The sequence below is a fragment of the Notolepis coatsorum genome (assembly GCF_963971535.1).
Source record: "Notolepis coatsorum genome assembly, chromosome: 1".
Classification (NCBI taxonomy): domain Eukaryota; kingdom Metazoa; phylum Chordata; class Actinopteri; order Aulopiformes; family Paralepididae; genus Notolepis; species Notolepis coatsorum.
Window position 1 is genome coordinate 126,820,180 of NC_140165.1, and position 14,162 is coordinate 126,834,341.

General features: G+C 46.9%; 1 protein-coding gene across 1 annotated transcript in view; it reads right to left on the bottom strand.

Annotated features, from left to right (window-relative positions):
• The window catches only part of LOC311240166 (tricarboxylate transport protein B, mitochondrial), a 52,083-nt gene that overhangs the window by 21,016 nt on the left and 16,905 nt on the right, over window positions 1–14,162 (bottom strand). Inside the window, exon 3 of the mRNA XM_084328706.1 lies at window positions 7,290–7,389. Coding sequence (XP_084184832.1) covers window positions 7,290–7,389 — 100 coding nt within the window. The remainder of the gene's footprint in view (window positions 1–7,289; window positions 7,390–14,162) is intronic.

Here is a 14,162-nt window from a genome sequence, read left to right on the forward strand (position 1 = left end):
GGGGAGACAAAAGAGCGAAGGTTATTTATTGAGACAGTAGGAAGGCTGAGAGGGAGACAGAGTAGAGGAGACACAGGAGAGAAGGTTCTTTATTGAGACAGTAGGAAGGCTGAGAGGGAGACAGAGTAGGGGAGACACAGGAGAGAAGGTTCTTTATTCAGACAGTAGGAAGACTGAGAGGGAGACAGAGTAGAGGAGACACAGGAGAGAAGGTTCTTTATTGAGACAGTAGGGAGGCTGAGAGGGAGACAGAGTAGGGGAGACACAGGAGAGAAGGTTCTTTAGTGAGACAGTAGGAAGGCTGAGAGGGAGACAGAGTAGAGGAGACACAGGAGAGAAGGTTCTTTATTGGGACAGTAGGAAGGCTGAGAGGGAGACAGAGTAGAGGAGACACAGGAGAGAAGGTTCTTTATTGGGACAGTAGGAAGGCTGAGAGGGAGACAGAGTAGAGGAGACACAGGATAGAAGGTTCTTTATTGAGACAGTAGGAAGGCTGAGAGGGAGACAGAGTAGGGGAGACACAGTGAGACAGGTTTTGGTTGGGATTTGATCCCAGGCCAGCAGGGGTACATGTGGTTCCAGAGGCAGGGGTCATAACCCCTACCCCATCTCTGAACACTCTGTATTCCTTTCCATGTACCACTGCCAGTCTTCATTACTTTAACAATAACTTAAAACATGGATACAGTATAACAACTCTCTCACTCACACCCTCCCTCGGGTATCTGTGATTGATAAGAAGGGTGAACTGGCCTATAGTCCTACAGCCTAACCTACACCCCTGTCTGGCACACTCCCTCAGTGATACCCTGGCCTGCCCTGTCACAACAAACAAACACACTCACCCCTGTTCCCTCGGGTAAGGGTGCTAAAGGCCGACTGACAATACACACACACACACACACACACACACACACACACACACACACACACACACACACACACACACACACACACACACACACACAAACACACACACACACACACACTGACTCTCCCCTCTGTATCTCTATAGACTCTGCCTGAGGTTGAGTGACAGCTCTGCTCCGCCTGACTAGGCCTGTCTGTCCACCATACCAGCCTTTAGCACAACACACACATACATATATACACACACACACATATATACACACACACACACACACACACACACACACACACACACACACACACACACACACACACACACACACACACACACACACACACACACACACACACACACACACACACACACACACACATACTAATTACACTGATGTCTCCTTAGAAACCATTAGAAACACTGTGTGCACATTGTGCACATGAATGCAGTCATGACTCCACAATTGTGGTGTGTGTGTGTGTGTGTGTGTGTGTGTGTGTGTGTGTGTGTGTACGTGTGTGTGTGTGTGTGTACGCGTGCGCACGCCCGTGTATTCATGTCAGTGGCGTTGTTAGCCCTGGGCTTCCGGGGCTTTAGCCCCGGATGTTTTTCTCCTAGCCCCGGAGCTTTAAAAAAAATATAAAAATATTTGTTTACATTTTTTGAAGATGGCAGCATCCCCATTGTCTGTGCTGAATGTTTGTTAGTGTTTGGTATTTTTTGTTGTTTTTTTTTACTTTTAAACATCCATTTTTAGTAAGTAGTAGTTTTCATTTGATCCTATAATTCTTTCATTCACCGATTTGTAGACTTTTTTTTTAGTGTCCTGAAAGGCGCTTATAAATAAAATGCATTATTATTATTATTATTATTATTATTATCATCCAGGAGGGAAAATACACTTTGGATAGTAGGGACTGCATCTCTGCCTGTCCTGGTCAGGAAACACTTTGCAACTGTGATCTCCTCTGGCAGTAGTTGGATATTGTAATGTGTGGCGAGGGGTTGCAGCAATTCCACTGAGCGAAACTGGTCTGAGGCTGGATAACATGCCTGTATGCCTCTCATAAGTTGTTCTCCAACTCATGAGAACCTGGGCCCTATTCCCCATACCTGGTTCAACTAAGTCGATCAAAAGTCCCATTATCCAGATTCAATTAACGGGATGTTTGAATCCGCGCTTTCCCTGTTCCTCGAACCCTGATTCAGTCTCGTTAATTCGAACCAGACTTGATGCTCAGGATAAGTGCGCGCGGCCGCCTCGCCTGAAAAGACAGCAGGTGTCGATCGCAGAAATCCTGATTTTCTAACGGCATTGATTGATTGAATGATTTAAAACTTTATTAACAGATTGCAGAATGGGTACAGTACAGTACGGCTCAATAGCCTCGCCGACAAGTTAAATGCATAATCTATAGGCTAATGTTAAGTCCCTCATTACCCCAATCAATCAGATTATATTTCTTTAATTGTGCCTGCTCTATTGCTAGCGAAAATAATTAGTTCAACTCTTTCAGAATAAGTAGATACAAACAAGCCCAAAGAGTATAATTGTTACGAATTAATATATACTTATGAGGATATCTGTACAGTGTATGCGCTCGGCTTAGGTATCATGTACTATATAAATACATGGTTCCCAAAGTTTCAAGGCGCGACGGCCGCGACCCGAAATATCGTGTCAGAGAGGCTTGGAGGGAGGCTATACAGTTTCACTATTAATCAGGTTTTAATCTTCGGACATCATCCATACATGCATTGAATTGATTAACCTTTGGTTTATACCAGTGACGCATGTTCATCATCAGATAACTTGAAGCCTTGAACAGATAAATGCATTTTCTCAAATGCATTAACACATTGACCGCCAAAAACGGCTTACGACGTGTTTGCTGGCCATGCTAATTCTGCCAGACCATGCTGTACGACGTTATTGAGATCATATTTAATTTTTTCGTCCATGGCATTCATAATTCCGCCACCCAGCCTCTGGTGATACAGTGGAAGCCTGCACAACAGTGCAACGCCTCAATACCGCCGCCTGGTGGATGATCGGGCGAGTTACAACCGGAAGTGGATCTGGTGATCTCGGTGCATCTGAGAAATCCGTCCGGCAGTCACATATCGTTGCGGGACTACAGACACACACTGGCGTGCATATGGATCGCTGCCATAACTCAATAATCGATATGATTTGGGCGTTTATTGCGCCATACAAACCGGAAAAGGATCTAATCGATCGACGTCAAATAAGTGGGATCTTTTTCCTCCAGTCTCATCGGCGAACGGTAAGAGGACAGTAACGTTACTTTCAGCTTGATTGTTTATTCTTTTCACTGCAAACCGATCAGATCAATATATCACCCATACTACATAAAGCATTTACTGACGATCACGGAATTATAAACGACCCCCCCCCCCCCTTTCATCCATGCATGATGAATCATAACGTATATGATCATGTACAGTTAAAAAAAATTATATAGCGTGTATCGCAATAAACGGCAGTTGATAATCTATATATGCGTTTATGCCTATAACTCACGTTCTATGAATGACTGCAGAAAACGATAAAAACATACTTATATTCTAGAAGGTATTTTTGGAAGAATCTATGAATGAAAAAGTATAACGTTCCTACATCATGAACGATAGATAATCGATGTTGAATGGGCCATAGTAATGTCAATTTAGCAATACAATTTAAAAAGTTATAGCCCTGCAAAGAAGATGAACATCTCCATAGGCTTAGACTGGTGGCAGTGATCCTACATTAATGGATAGAAGCCTGGCAGGGAATGTGTTAATGTCAACGGCTCATTCAATTTCTCAAATCCGTCAAACAGCGCATCTCATCAGACATTTTAATCCCAGTTACAATATCACAATAACGTGTGAGTGACAGTGATACAATTCAACAATCCACAGATTCAGATTCCTCGTAATTCATAATCCACAGTCCACGCTATAGACACTTCAATTTATGCTTGAATGAAACACAATCCGGGTGCTCCGTTAAGCAAATACATCCACAGCAGAGAATATGAAACTAATCAGAGCCAAACGGCCGATAGGTTTCATTCATTAAAAATATCCCGCGGGATTCACATTTGCAATGCGCCGTTATTAAAATAACCACATCCACATGCAGTGTGTATCACGACTCCGAGCGCCGTATATATCGTGCATTATTTAGGACAAAGTCAATTTAGTATCAGCATTTTAGGTCTATTATTTTACATTTCAAAAGCCCCCCCTAGGAAAACGAAGCACAAAAACATAATTCAGAGTGGTATAATGCAGATCTACACTGTGATAATTATTTCAGGAAGGGAGCTGGCATTTCTTTGCGAGGGTGTGGCCATGGTTCATCCAGCTAACTGAACTAAACCCTGCTCCGGAGCAGGTTCAAACTTTTCGATCTGTTGCCATAGCGACTTAGAAAATCCGACGTCAGGGAACGGAAAGGTCTGGTTTAAGTCAAGCTATGCTGAAAATTATCCGGCTAACTCAGTTAGCCAGGTATGGGGAATAGGGCCCTGCTCTCAAGCTCTTGCAGCATTCTGTCGAGGACTGGATAGAACAGTCTCAGCTGATCTCCTGAGCTGAGGTCTGAGCTTGTGCCACAAGATGACTCAACTACATACTCGTCCATCCTTTTCTGCTTCCTCCTTTGGCTGGTAGTATGTTCCTCAATCCCAAGGCCATTACATATGGCCTTTGTCCTGTCATACATGTCCACTGCCATCTCTGAGGTGCGATAACCTTTGAGTGTGTCCTGCACTGTGCTTTTAAATAGTACAGATAGGTATTGAAGATGTGCACTTTAACGCAGCAGCACCTGGAGCCATCCATACCCATGTCCAGTGTCCACTGACAAAGACATGCTCATGATACTGTGATAAACTATAATAAGCTTTAATCGAACCCTGGTTCATTTCCTTGGATAGTCCGGTTAGTTTGGGGTGGTGTGAAAGCTCATTCACTCTTGCAAGTGAACCCTGCTGCAGTTCATTTGAGATGTGAATGCAAAGCGGACCAAAGGCAGGAAAATACCCAAAAATCTAATATTTTTTTTATGAGAAGACTGAGACATTATGTATATAATGAAACACACACTAGATTTTTTTCGATTGCTTAAGCACGATTTTGAAAACAGGGCCCGGTGTTTCAAAACACTACACACAATTAGCACAACCACACACACAATTATCAGAACACCTCAGATCCTTTGCTAAATTAAACACTCTTACACTATACACTAATTTATAAAAACTACATTTTGTTACCATATGAAACACACGTTTCATATGACTTAATTCTGTTTGAACCAGTTACACACTGCTGTGCTTAACCTAAAACACATTTAGCTATTCTACTTCTCAGTGATTAGAGTACTGTAAGTACACAGATAATGTGCAAATATACAATAAATTCACCAAACACTACACAAGACCAATGCTGTAGACTGATGAAAATATAATTTATTTATCTCCATATACCCAAATCAATGATGCAGACTGATGAAAATATAAATCTTCTCTCCATATAACCAAATCAGTCAACATTTCAACATGGAGAATCACAACAAAACATGTCCCAGTTTTCATGCTACTACAGTGTGCATAACACTGTAAGCTCAGCAAATATCAGACAAACATAAAATACTGTATCCAGTACAGGTTAAAATTACAGTAAAACAAAAATAGAAAACATTTAAATAGAGTACAGAAAATACTAGACATTATCTCTTTGCCTAGCTGGATCTGGCAAGATAATTCTTTGTTGTGATTCTCCATGTTGACATGTTGACTGATTTGGGTATATGGAGAGAACATTTATATTTATATATCAGTCTGCATCATTGGTTGTCTTGTGTAGTGTTTGGTGAATGTATTGTATATTTACACATTCTCTGTGTACAGTACTTCACTCTCCTTCCATTTTGGTTGAAGACAGGTGAACTCACCTGCTGCATTTTTATAGTGCTTAAACCTCATTGGTGTATCTACAATTAAGCAATGGTGTGTTTGTGCATCTGATGGCTGTGTTTAACCAATTGGCTCACATGTGTGGTAATTTGACATTCTGTGTCTAATGTAATGCAAGTGTGATTAGTGTTTTCAAATGGGGTCAAAAGAGCTGTGGGGCCATTGCGGTCGGGTGGCGTAGCGAAGATTGCGCTCGTCACCAATGCAAGAGGCTGCGGTCTCGACTCCCGGAGTCAGCATTGCCCTGCGGCTTGGGCCGGTCGTCATACTAACTCGTTTGGCTGAGTTAGGGGGAGGGAAGTCGTGGGTGGTTGTTACGATTATGCTTCTTCTTCATGGTGAACCCAGGTGGCAGAGTGAATATAGATGAGACAGGAGTCGACGTGGTGACGATAACAGTTTACTTTACAAGACAGGAACAATACACGACTGACAAACATAGGTAACATTTAACAATGAACCCGCAAGGGACTGCTGGCTCACACCACCTAATATACAGACACTGATAGACTCAGAGGGTAATTACAAACAGGACACAGGTGTGGTAGACAGAAACAACAGAACACAGAGCACACTGGGAAAACAATAACAATTAAACAACCAGACTAAAACATATTTACAAAACACAGACAGGGGAACACAAGTCTAACAAAGTGGAGACAACAACGACAACACAGACAATAAACATAATAAACATAACTGGCAGTAAATAATAATAATAAGCTGGTGTGTGAGCTGATGCCAGATCTGCATCAGCCCATCGGTCGGCAATGTTATGTTATGAGGGTTATTGATGGGGGGTTGTAAATGTCTGGGTCCTGGACCAACCGAACTGGGCGGAGGGTTGCCGGCTGGTCCCACAGGACCGGGGGAAGTGTTACAGGTGGTAATCTGGCGTTGTGGACAGCAACACCTACAGGTCAGGTCTGGGCGCCTGCTCAGCGAAAGGCAGGAAATGGTGAAGGCAGCGTGACCTCCCACGCGTTACGCTTCACCAATGAGAGTCCTCGCTGCCAGGTGAGAAGAGAGCCACTGGCTGTCTCCACATGTGTCGGAGGAAGCATGTGGTGGACTTCAGGGTTCCCTTGTACCGACCAGTAGGAGGAACATGCGCACAACAACCAGGTAGGGGAGGGGGGAATTGGCATAACGACTAAATTGGGATGGGGAGAAAATCAGGCAGAGAAAAAAGAGGATTAAAAAAATTAAAAAAATAGCTGTGGGGCCTGGTTGTGGTGACTTTTCATTGTAAAGATCTACCGCTTGCTTAGTTGGAATCTGGTATGAAGAGGATGAGAGGGATCTGTGCCCCGGGTTGAGCCACTAATATCAGATCACATCATCCAAAGACTTCACAGCTTAGTGTGCGGGCATGTGTGTATCTACAGTGTATCGACATCAATTAGGAGCCATGTTGTTGTTATATACTGTACCTGACGGCTGATTTAGGTATGGATCCATAGACCAGTGAGCTGAGTCCCCTGTACAGTCCTCTGACACCATGACCCTGTACAGTCTGCTTCACACAGTCACCTGTAGAGAGAGAGAGAGAGAGAGAGAGAGAGAGAGAGAGAGAGAGAGGTAGAGAGAGAGAGAGAGAGAGAGAGAGAGAGAGAGAGAGAGAGAGAGAGAGAGAGAGAGGAGTATTGTACTGGTAGCTCGACATTGTACTGTACAATGTCGAGCTACTTGTAAGGTTTGGTTCTTTCCCCACCACGGGCTTCTTAAAGTACTGTGATGATTGGTCTGCTGCTTAAGCCTTCTCGCTCTGTTTTTCCTTTTGTTTTCTGTTAATCATTGCATTCCCCTATTCACACGCTTCTTCCCATAGACGTCGTTGATTGGTGCTCCCCCAACCACACGCTTGTCAATCACATCCCTCAGCTGTCACTGCTTGTCAATTAAGCATTCCCTGATTATTTATACCCTGTTTCCCCATTCAAGTTTTGTTGGATCGTTTTGATATTTCTGTTGCATTCGCCGTTCCTGCTGCCTGCTGTTGTTTCCCTGTGCTTTGCCTCCAGGATATTCAAGAAGCATTCCTCTTGGACACCCTTTCCCCGAGGCGACGCGCTCGCTCCATTCTGTTCCAACGCTCTTTACGCACAACGCCTGGGTGAGTTTTTTATGACTGTCTTTGATCCAATTCCGTTTTTCGTGTGTTTATATAACACTGAAGATTTCCAGCTTTTTATCAGACAGTCACTCACCCAGCGTTTAGCCTTTTTTGGATTGTTTCATTGGGATAATATTTTGGCCTAACATCTCCCACTGTGTGTTTACACACCGAAGATATTATCACTTTGGATTTGTATTTTGGGACTTCGCTCACAGTGTTTATTTTGCACCGAAGATATCTATCACTTGGGATTGTGTTTGGAACGTTACTCACAGTGTGTATTTACACCGAAGATTCAGTCACTTGGATAACTCTGTTTTCGGGTACAAGTCACCTCTCCTGTTCACCTGCTCTGTTCCACCTGCACTCTGAGTTAACTCGCTCCCTCTCTCTCTCTCGGTCCCGCAACCACCTCGGAGATTCTGCCGAGAGAAGTCTGCAGAGCGGCTCTGACGTCAGCGTCTGCTTCCCCTGACTACCATCCCGGGAGAAGCTGCAGAGCAGCAACATTCATCCTTGCTTGTATTCCAGTCTTTGTTTGAACTCTTCCCAGTCTGTGCTGTTTATTTAGTCTTAATAAACAAGCCCTTGTTTTTGGCAACTCTGAATCCTACTCTCTTGTGTCGTTGCGTTTGGGGTCGGTGTCAAACCATAACATTACGATCCAACCAATATGACGACCCCAGCCGACACAGAGAGAGTCGTCACCTTGGGCATCGAGGGGGTGGTAAGGCGTGCCCTACGCTTCCATCGCGCTCCAGGCAATGTACCGGTTCATCGTCTCTTTGTCCCCAACTCAGTCCGGTCCCGGGTCCTCCAGTGGGGCCATACCAGCCGGTTCGCCTGCCACCCGGGCGTTCATCGCACGTTCTCCTTCCTGGCTCGTCGATTCTGGTGGCCCACCATGAGGAATGACGTCAAGGAGTTCGTACTGGCCTGCGCGGTCTGCGCGCGCAAGAGAGTCAGCACAGCAGCGGCAGTCCAGTTAGAGTCAGCCAGGGAACACAGCCTACAGCTAGATGCGGCTGCGGCTGCTGTACTGGAACTCAGGGAGCAGGTCCAGCTTATTCAAGGGTCCCTGGCCGCCCTGGCAGGACAACAGTCAAGTATACTCCTTCATCTTCACACGCTGAACGACACAGTTAACTCCTTGTTTATAACCCCACTTCCTTCAGGAGCCTCGGCCGGAGCATCACCCGCAGCCCTGGCAGGCCCCGCGCTTCCCGATCCCGCAACTCGGGAACCCCGTCTCTCCGAACCACGGCTGTTCGACGGCAACCCCGAGGATTGTGCCACATTCATCATGCAATGTGAGTTGGTTTTCCGTCATCAACCCAGTCGATTCACTTCAAGAGGAGCCCAAGTGGCCTATATGACAAGCTTGCTCTCAGGCCGGGCAGCCCAGTGGGTCACTTCCTCCTGGGCAATGGATGCAGATTTTTGTTTCTCCTATCCAGACTTCGTGGCTGAGCTCCGCAGGGTGTTCCACCATCCAGCCCGTGGTCTGGATCCTGGAGCCCGGTTGGGTACCTTCCGACAGGGGAGCGGCGGGGTAACAGACTACGTCCTGGAGTTTCGACTGGCGGCGGTGGAGAGTGGTTGGAACGACCCAGCTCTTCGTCTAGCCTTCATGAGGGGGCTCAGTGACGCAGTCAGGGACCAGCTCGCGACCCGGGAGGAACCTGATTCCCTCGAGGACCTGTTCAGCCTCGCCATTCGCATCGACGGACGCCTCCAGGAGAGAAGACGTGAGAGAACCCGACGGAGACCCCCTGACGTACCCCCCGAGGACCACGACCTCGAGGAGGTTTTCAGTACCCCAGACGTACCCCCCGAGGACCACGACCTCGAGGAGGTTTTCAGTACCCCAGACGTACCCCCCGAGTACCACGACCTCGAGGAGGTTTTCGGTGAGTCCAGGGCTCAGGTCTTTCTGCCTCGCCGGCCTTACGACTGTGCCATCGACCTCCGCTCAGGGGCTCCCTTTCCCGGCGGCCGCCTCTACAGTGCTGACCGTCCTGCCCCCTCCGTGACTGGTGGGTTTGTTCCCTCCCGAGCCGTGACCGAGGAGGAACCCATGCAGCTGGGACGCAACCGCCTTAGCCCGGCCGAACGGGAGTCCAGGCTCTTCTCCGGCCGTTGCCTCTACTGTGGCCGGGATGGACACCGTGTCTCCAATTGCCGTGCCCGGCCAAGAGGACCAGGCTCGCCGGTACCCCGGGAGATCATGGTGAGCCGTTTTTCCTGTTCCCCCACCCGTGCACCACCCAACCGTCTGGCGGACGTCACCCTAGCCTAGGCGGACCAGCAGGCGACGGTGGGTGCACTCATGGACTCTGGTGCTGATGGGAGTTTCATGGACGTTGGGTTTGCCACCCGGGCCAACATTCCACTTGAGGACCTCGAGAGGCCCTTGGAGGTCTTCGCAATGGATCATCGCCGCCTGGTTGACGTCACTCAACGCACCTGTCCAGTCCTTCTCACCGTTGCTGGTGACCACGTTGAGAGGCTCCAGTTTTTCGTCACCAGCTCTCCTCTTGTCCCTGTGGTCCTGGGCAGGCCCTGGCTCGCGCTGCACGAGCCCCACATCGCCTGGTCCTCCGGTACCATCAAGGGGTGGAGCTCCTCCTGTCGTGCCCGGTGTCTTCAGGTGCCGTCCAGCCCCCTCACCGGGTCCCCGTCTCCGGCCTCCCTCGCCGGTCCTCTGTCCCCGTGCCCGGCCTCCGCTGTCGGGTCCCAGTCCCCGACTCCGGCCTCCCTCGCCGGTTCTCTGTCCCTGTGCCCGGCCTCCGCTGTCGGGCCCCAGTCCCCGTGCCCGGCCTCCGCTGTCGGGCCCCAGTCCCCGTGCCCGGCCTCCGCTGTCGGGCCCCAGTCCCCGTCTCCGGCCTCCCTCGCCGGTCCTCTGTCCACGTCTCCGGTCCCCCTCTCCGGGCCTCTGTCTTTGTCCCCCTCTCCAGTGCCCCTGATCGCCGGCTTCCTTCGGTCCCGTCCGGGCAGGCCGGGGCCGAGTGGGTCGCCGGGTGGCTCCCGTGGAGGGGGGGGGTACTGTAAGGTTTGGTTCTTTCCCCACCACGGGCTTCTTAAAGTACTGTGATGATTGGTCTGCTGCTTAAGCCTTCTCGCTCTGTTTTTCCTTTTGTTTTCTGTTAATCATTGCATTCCCCTATTCACACGCTTCTTCCCATAGACGTCGTTGATTGGTGCTCCCCCAACCACACGCTTGTCAATCACATCCCTCAGCTGTCACTGCTTGTCAATTAAGCATTCCCTGATTATTTATACCCCGTTTCCCCATTCAAGTTTTGTTGGATCGTTTTGATATTTCTGTTGCATTCACCGTTCCTGCTGCCTGCTGTTGTTTCCCTGTGCTTTGCCTCCAGGATATTCAAGAAGCATTCCTCTTGGACACCCTTTCCCCGAGGCGACGCGCTCGCTCCATTCTGTTCCAACGCTCTTTACGCACAACGCCTGGGTGAGTTTTTTATGACTGTCTTTGATCCAATTCCGTTTTTCGTGTGTTTATATAACACTGAAGATTTCCAGCTTTTTATCAGACAGTCACTCACCCAGCGTTTAGCCTTTTTTGGATTGTTTCATTGGGATAATATTTTGGCCTAACATCTCCCACTGTGTGTTTACACACCGAAGATATTATCACTTTGGATTTGTATTTTGGGACTTCGCTCACAGTGTTTATTTTGCACCGAAGATATCTATCACTTGGGATTGTGTTTGGAACGTTACTCACAGTGTGTATTTACACCGAAGATTCAGTCACTTGGATAACTCTGTTTTCGGGTACAAGTCACCTCTCCTGTTCACCTGCTCTGTTCCACCTGCACTCTGAGTTAACTCGCTCCCTCTCTCTCTCTCGGTCCCGCAACCACCTCGGAGATTCTGCCGAGAGAAGTCTGCAGAGCGGCTCTGACGTCAGCGTCTGCTTCCCCTGACTACCATCCCGGGAGAAGCTGCAGAGCAGCAACATTCATCCTTGCTTGTATTCCAGTCTTTGTTTGAACTCTTCCCAGTCTGTGCTGTTTATTTAGTCTTAATAAACAAGCCCTTGTTTTTGGCAACTCTGAATCCTACTCTCTTGTGTCGTTGCGTTTGGGGTCGGTGTCAAACCATAACACTACTCGTACTTTAAGTGATTATTTTCATTTTAGGGAACTTCATACTTTTACTCCACTACATTTCAAAGGAGATATTGTACTTTTTAGTCCACTACATTTATCTGAACCCATCAGTTACTAGTTACTTTGAAGAAAAGGATTTTGCATAGAAAACATGGCAAAAATGTATGAAGATTATATACTTTCACATTTGAAGCCTTTCAGCATTGTTTCCCATAATCTGAGTGCCCCATAAGCCAGAGGTTCAGTTGAGGGTAGACACAGGTAGGCAGAGTACATATCAGAGTATCAGGTTTTATCCTCAGCTATCCACATATTACCATTGAAACCTAACTATAAAGGAAGGAATCTTTGTCTGTCTGTTGTCTGCCTGTCCTTCCAATCGACTTCACACCTGGCACCGTGTATTGCTGAGAGTGCAATATTGCTGCACTGAGAGTGCAGTGTCGAGTGTGAGGTCGATTGGATGAGCGCTTCCCGAGAACGCCGTACGCAGCCATACCGTGGTTCTCGAGGACACCGCAAGCAGCACTTCTGGGAGCCAAGCGATCGGCCAAGCACCCCCTGACAATGCTGCAAGCAGCAATACGGGGAGCCAAGAAAACGTCCCATTCAAAATGGGCACACGTTCCGACCTGGCATGTGCTCTGAACGGCAATGCACAAGTATTTATAATGATGGAGACAGTAGATCCACATCCCCTCAGCAGCATCCCCACCTCCTCCAACAACACTATGGTTACAATACTTACTGTAGTAACACTATGGTTACAGTACTTACTGTATTAACTAGGGATGCACCGATATGAAAATTGGCCGCCGATACCGATACCGATTGTTCAACTAACACTATCGGCCGATACCGATACCGATACCGATATTTGTATATAAGTATTTGTAATTTTTTTTTTTTTTTTCTTTTTTTTTTTTTTTTAATTTTTTTTTTTTTAATGAAACTACTGTATATTTGTATGTGTATGTTTGTATTTGTAGGCCTCTTTACTTACTTAAAAAAAGGAAACATCAAGAAATATGTTTATGGTATCACTATCTCTCTCCCAGTATCGTCTTGCGGCCTGCAGAGGGATACTATTTTCTCAACCAGAGCTTTCAACCAATGCAATGGAACCATTCTTGCGGCCTGCAGCAGGATACTATTCTCTCAACCAGAGCTTTCAACCAATGCAATGGAACCATTTTGATTGACAGTCGATTCGGCCAATTACGCCACACCGGTGACCGCTAGCACCCACCTCCTGCTGTCCTTACCACCAATCGGCAAGCGTTTATAAATTTTTCTACTTCCGGGCATTCTGTTTGCGAGAGCAGAACACACTTAGCTACATTAGCTCCCCGGCCCGCCGACCGGCGCTCCACGCATGACCAAATGAGACATAATGATTTTACTGCAACAAATGTTATAATAAAACAAAGCCTTTCTATACATTTGTCTGGTTGAAAACTTTATTAACAGATTGCAGAATGTGTAGTTGGGTACGGAATGAGCAACGGAATGGAACCGAGCTATGAACGTACTAACGGAGTAATGCCTTGTTTACTGCTATCTTCGGGTAAATAATGCTTGTTATTGAACGTGTAACACTTCATTTTAACAGCAGATACTTTCTTAAATGCCATCTTCCCGAGAGAGGGTGTTGACGGGGAGTTGTGTTATTAATAGCATTGAACAGCTAACCGAAAGCTAGCGTTAACTATTGTTAAAGGTTTAGCCATAACGTTACCTTGGCTAAAGTTGCGGCTATTCATAATGCAGCAATAATGACTGCAGACCTGCAAGCAAAGTACAGCAAGTTGACAAAGGAGTATTCCAACGCAAATCACATTTTCACCAGTAACGTTAGTCTTGCATCTAATAGCTAATAACGTAGCTACGTTAGCTGCCCGGCCCGCCGACCGGCGCTCCACGCATGACCAAATGAGACATAATGATTTTACTGCAACAAATGTTATAATAAAACAAAGCCTTTCTATACATTTGTCTGGTTGAAAACTTTATTAACAGATTGCAGAATGTGTAGTTGGGTACGGAATGAG